Below are 6,000 nucleotides of genomic sequence, written 5' to 3'. Positions count from 1 at the left end.
AAACAGAACAGTTAGAGATAGTTCCTTAAGGACAACAGCAGACCTTCCTGTGGGGTGGTGCAGTGCTCAGGCATCGAGGCGAGGACAGCGTCCATGATGGCCAGAGCCATGTTCGGTTCGCCGTTACTGATGTGAAGCCACCCGAGCCAGACGAGGGCGCTGTTTCTCTCTGGGATAGAGGCGGAGAAGCCTTGCGACGGCGGACCGCGGTTGATGAGAGCGTGCATGGCACTCAGAGCGCGTCCCAGCATTCCATGCTTCTGAAACAGTTGCGAGAGGCAGAGAGTGAGCGACTGGCTCAGCGTACGATGCTCGTCCCCCAGCCCCCAGTCATCTCTACCCTCGGTTTCCTCCGTAAAAGAGACAGCCCGGTGCAAATATGGCGCCACCTGAGCCGGAATGGAGACGTCCTGCTTTCGTATCCCATAGAGTCTGGTGGAGTTGTCCAGGACGAGAGCTACTCCACTGAGGCAGTCGCTCAGTCTGGCAGAGGGGTGTAGGGAGGCTCTCCTGGCTGAGCTGACACCGAGGTGAGGGAGGGAGAACTCACTGTAAAGCTTGCCCAGGCTCAAGTACCCGTGGCTGGGAGAGATGTTCCGGGTTTCGTGGGGTTCCGCAGAAAGAACCAGGAGTCTCTCGATAAACGGCACGGCGCTCGCACCCTCGCCTCGCTTCCAATGGAGCTTAGCCAATAGGAAACAGGCACGGGCTTCGGCCATCGCGTTGTGTGACAGGACAGCTTTCTTTAGAATGTATTTTAGAACCTCAGAGTCTTTCTCCAGACTCGCTACGCAATCCAGGATGCCCATGAGCAAGGCAGATATACGCTCTGCCACGGCAAAGTACTTTTCTGCATTTTTCTGCGTGAGGTATATGAGTGCCAGGTTAGCGTAGATGCTAGCTAGCAGCTTCATGTCTGTGAAGCCATCTTTGGGCACATTGAGGGCTTCCTCCAGGTAAACCCTGGCCTGGCTTAACTTTAACCTGCCGGCACAGAGTTTGCCCAACAGGAAGCACAGGCGGCTCTGTGACCAGTAGAGGCGCTTCTTCCTGGCCGTTTCCCTGGCGACACCCAGGAAGGACACCAGCTCGTCGTCGTCCGATTGGCCAACAAAGGCGGAAGAGGCAAGGAGTTCCGGGGTCGACCCATAAAGGTGTCCAAACTCTGGTCGGTAGTCAGAGCAGTCTAGAAAGGAGATGAGAGGCAGGAAGTTCTCTGTGTTGTCACTTCCTTCCACAACAGGGTGGACAGTGAAACAGGGGGTCTTGGGGTCTGATGTCTCAGTGGCCTGAACTAGGAATAGAAAACAAGAAGAAGACAAGCAGTGTCATTATAGGCCTTTTTCACAGCAGCCATTTTGACGTGTCATAGCAGGGTAAAAACACAGGTGTGATTAATAACTACTGTATGGGTCCCTGGTTTTGTGTATACGCTGTCTCACTGGAATGCCTCTGGCACACCTAAATGGAACAGAGTCATAATTAATGTTATTACTTTCACCTGTGTTTACCCTGCTATGACATCTCTTAGTGGAGAATGTAAGCAAATGTATGGGACCGTGTTGCTGGTTCCCGGCTGTATATGTACCGCTACACTTCGCTAGCTTCATATCACAGCCGGGCAAATTAACATAGACGGAATTTTTTTTTAGATCTCCCAGGCGACAGTATGTCATGTAATTTAATTTTACTTACCCGGAAGCATTTTATATTACTGTACCTAAACATAAAATTGTCCAACGTCTCAAAATGTCAATGGAGAGTCTATCTGTTGGTACTTGGGGCTGACATCTTGATTAGAACATAAAATGTGTTATTTTCACTCCAAGTCACACTCGATTCATCATGGCAGTGCCCAGTAAAAAGAAAGACTCTCCATTGAGATTTTGAGATGTTATGTTCATTTCCCCGGCTGTGATATGAAGCAAGCAAAGCGCAGCGGTACAGATACAGTCGGGAAACAGCTAGCGACCATGCAGGATCGTGTGGGAAGATTAACATGAAATTCCCAAACTGAGCTCGACATAAGAGCAAAATGGCAGCCATGTTAACATGGTCAATTTATGCAATATAGGGAATTTATGATGCCAGTTAAGAAATCTCAACTTGGTTGCAGTGTGTATTTGAAGTGAACCTCTGGTATTAACTGAATCGTAGCAAACTACCTCTGGAATTAACTGAATAATAGCAAACTACATACAGTACTTGTCAGTTAACCAGCCAGTTGATATACTGATAATGGATGTTGAGATTTCACACATGTCAGATTTTCTGTGTCGAGCTTATTGACTCCCATTTAGATCCAACTGTGATTTGTGTAGTGGGGTCACTAGGGTGCCTTTCTTTGCCTAAATGCAAAGAATTGTGGCATATAATAGCAACTGTTTGCAATACCTTCTCCCTTTGATTACCTTGAACTGAGTCCGTCTGAGTTCGATTTGAGGCCACAGTAGAACGAGATGACGGAACTTTCCCTTGGCTGAGAATCCTCTCAATGTTTCTCTTTAGTTCAGCCTGTGGTTGGGTATCAACTTTGCCAGAGGGGCCATCTGCAAGTGATTAGATGAGAGGGTGATCATGTTTGGGATGGCTCATCAATATATTTTGATAGAAATATCAATTGAAACTGATGAGCATTAACCCATTTAGACCTAAAACGCCTGCTATAAATGCATTATATAGCCTGCATATACACACAAATGGGTTTTCCGGTTTCAAACCAACCGGGAAATGTGTACCAGCTAGCCTAGATGTTGGCCAAAAACACCTCTCCCGCAGTTTTAAACTAGGCTAGTGGTCCGTATACGCTTCCATTACTTTGTACTAAGCTAGGCTTAGAACGTGCAGCTGGATAGCTTTCTACTGAGCGCAGAGACTGTCTGAAGCGCATTCCCCACAATGTTGGCGTGTTCCTCTAAGGTTATCTGTGTAAAGATGTGTTGGGGACAAACAGAAAAACATACTTTGGGCTGTTTTCTTCTCAGACTCTTGTTGACGGATCAGATCTGAGAATGGAGAAAAGCAATAAAAAAGCAATCAAAACACATAAATCAGCAGCATGGTGCTAATGGAATAAAGCTGAATATCCAGGAAGCTGGTTATCCCTTATAGTCATGCCACAACATATGGGCCTGCTTACACTAGACTGACTCCAGCCAGAGCCCTCAAGACCTCTACGGTCTGCATCTTCTGGCCGCCTCAGACCCACCCCTATCTGAGCTCCGGAAGGGTCATCAAAGAGAAGCCGCCTATTCTCGGTCCTTGCACCACAATGGTGGAACGAACTTCCCACCAGTTAGGACAGCCGAAATCCGACCAATCTTTCGCCGTCAACTAAAGACACACTTCCTCTATCAATACCTGAAATAGAAGAAATAAAAAAAAACTGACTAACCCTAACTAATCTTACTGTCATGCACTTGTCCTAATATACTAACCTACATTGTAGCACTCAGCACTTTGATGAACATTGTTACTCAGCTGATAGAGTTGTGCCCTACAGTAGCTAAAATACTCACCACTGTATCATCTATGATAAAGTCGGTTGGTCTTCTCTGACTGAGAGATGCAAAAATCACTGGTATCTGTATACTGTATCTATCTATAAAGCCGTGGTCGGAAAATTACCATCATATATTACTTCTGTTACATTGGAACCCTGGTCCACTTTTAACTCGCTCCAGTGACTGGTTGGTCAAGTACCCCGTGCCAGGAGGACTGATCTTGGAAAGACTGCTTTTAGTTTTGAGTGCAGCAGACTCAGGGCATCTCTTGCAAAGTGACCCTTGGGACACGTTACGTTTCGCTTATTGATCTTCATGGTTGTATTTCTACAACCCTGGAGCAGGTCGGGGTTCAGTGTCTTGCTCAAGAGTACATTGACAGGGATTAGGGATGCACCGATACAGATACCAGGCTAAAATACAATATCGGTATGGGAGAATGTCCCCAATATTAAAATATGATACCAAGAAAAACTTCTAACATGCCAGAAATCAAAGCAAAGTACATTATAACACTACATTATATCTATTATTATTATTATTATTATTATTATTATTATTATTATTATTATTATTATTATTATTATTATTATTATTATTATTATTATTATTATTATTATTATATATTTTTTTTAATATGTTTTTGTAGATTTTTATTGCGTTTTTACTACCGGGCAGTCCAGTAGAGAGAGAGGGAGAGGAGGAAATGGGAGACAGAGCAGGGGAAGACATTCGACAAAGAACGCCAGGTCCGGGAATCGAACCCGGGTCGGCCGTGCCGCGACGCAGCGCGTTACGTGGTTCGCCACTTGGGCGCCCATATCTATCTATTATTAAAGATATTTGCTTTGATCAGCTAGCCTAGCTCAGGGCTATTCAACTGGCGGCCCGCGGGATAATTCTGACCGGCCCGCCAAAGATTACATGATAATAATTTTTTTTTTTTTTTTTTTTTTTATATATTTTTTTTTTTACTTTTTTCTTTTCATGTCAACGTTAACACGCACAATTGAGCCAAAAGTCACGCAATTAATGACGGATTTCATTGATAAATTGAGGGAAAACTTTGCAAGTCGATTTGATGAATTTGACATGTCCAGAGAATTGATGCATTTTGTGAGCAACCCATTTGCCAATGTAGCTGCTATTTCCACAAAAGGACAAGAGTTCCTTGCATCACTTCACATTGATGAAGGTCTCCTGCAACTTGAAATAATTGACATGCAAGCATCATCTGCTCTGAAGCAGGCACTTGAGAATGAATCCACCACAACATTTTGGATAAAATGTATTCATGTCAAGACATTCCCCAAAATAAAAACGCTGGCAATATCTGTGCTAACAATGTTTGGCTCAACATACAACTGTGAATCCAGTTTCTCTCACATGAATGCCATTAAAACAAGCAACGTGCCTCCTTGACAAATGAGCATTTGCATCACTGTTTGCGGGTAGCCCTCACTTCCTTTCTCTGCCATTGCCCAGTCAAAGAAGTGCAATCGCTCTCATTAGATGTGTGTATGTAGGCTAGGCCTGTCTGCCCCCCACCCCCCTGATGTTTGAGAGTTAAGAGTGGACAATAAGTGCTAATAAGATGCTGTGATTTGCTGTTGTTGCACAGACATGAAGCACTTTTTCATAAGCTCAGCTGCACTATAAATGTGTTTTTTTGTTCAAGTGTTGATGTTAGAATGTTCAGATGCACATCATGCACTTGTTTGTTTTTTATTTTATTTTTATATTGAAATGTTGAAGAGGAGATGTTGCAGTTGTTGCACAGTCATAAATGAAGCACTTTCTGCAGGAGATGTTGCAGATGTGACACATAAATGAAGCACTTTTTTTGAAAAGTATACTACTTTTGCAATGTAGTTAAATAAAAGTTGTGAAAATGTGGTTGCGTGTTGTGTCAAGTGTACATATATTCATAGCACGGGGAGGCGCCGTGGCAGTCCGGCCCCTGGCCCCTTGGGTTTCTGACAATGTGGCCCCCTGAACAATTTAGTTGAATAGCCCTGGCCTAGCTGTTGGCCAAAAACACCTCTCCCTGAGTTTTAACCTAAGCTAGTGGTCCATATCCGCTTTCATTCATTTGTGTTAAGCTAGGCTATCTTCAGGCAGATAGCTTTCTACTGAACACACTGTCTGACTCTGGAGAAGACTGTAGGCGCATTTCCCATAATGTTGGCGTGTTCCTTTCAATAAATGTTCCAAACCCCTCAACATGGCATGTTTTGGATATTTACATTATTATTATTTCTTTATATATTTTATTTTACATTTTTCAGAACATTGTACAAACATGACAAACAGTATACTAACATGACAGACAAACACACTCAGACAGTGAAAGTAAAAAATGCATTAAAGAAAAAGAAATAACACATTTCTAACATTTGCTATTACAACACGGTTACCTTACCAGCCATACATGACTGAGAAATATTGTGTTTGGGGTCCCCCGTAGTGAGATCAGACGGGCGAATCTATATTCCAC

The 6,000-nt window shown here is 43.8% G+C and overlaps 1 protein-coding gene across 1 annotated transcript in view; it reads right to left on the bottom strand.

Annotated features, from left to right (window-relative positions):
• sh3tc1 (SH3 domain and tetratricopeptide repeats 1) overlaps window positions 1-6,000 on the bottom strand; it is a 104,498-nt gene that overhangs the window by 27,559 nt on the left and 70,939 nt on the right. Inside the window, exons 10-12 of the mRNA XM_084328076.1 lie at window positions 2,964-3,005; window positions 2,412-2,549; window positions 44-1,294 (exon numbers count right to left, since the gene is read on the bottom strand). Of these exons, the coding sequence (XP_084184202.1) occupies window positions 44-1,294; window positions 2,412-2,549; window positions 2,964-3,005 (1,431 nt within the window). The remainder of the gene's footprint in view (window positions 1-43; window positions 1,295-2,411; window positions 2,550-2,963; window positions 3,006-6,000) is intronic.

This window comes from Notolepis coatsorum (assembly GCF_963971535.1).
Source record: "Notolepis coatsorum genome assembly, chromosome: 13".
Taxonomy (NCBI): Eukaryota; Metazoa; Chordata; class Actinopteri; order Aulopiformes; family Paralepididae; genus Notolepis; species Notolepis coatsorum.
The sequence above is the reverse complement of the archived record's forward strand: the minus strand, read 5'-3'. Positions and strand labels throughout refer to the sequence as shown.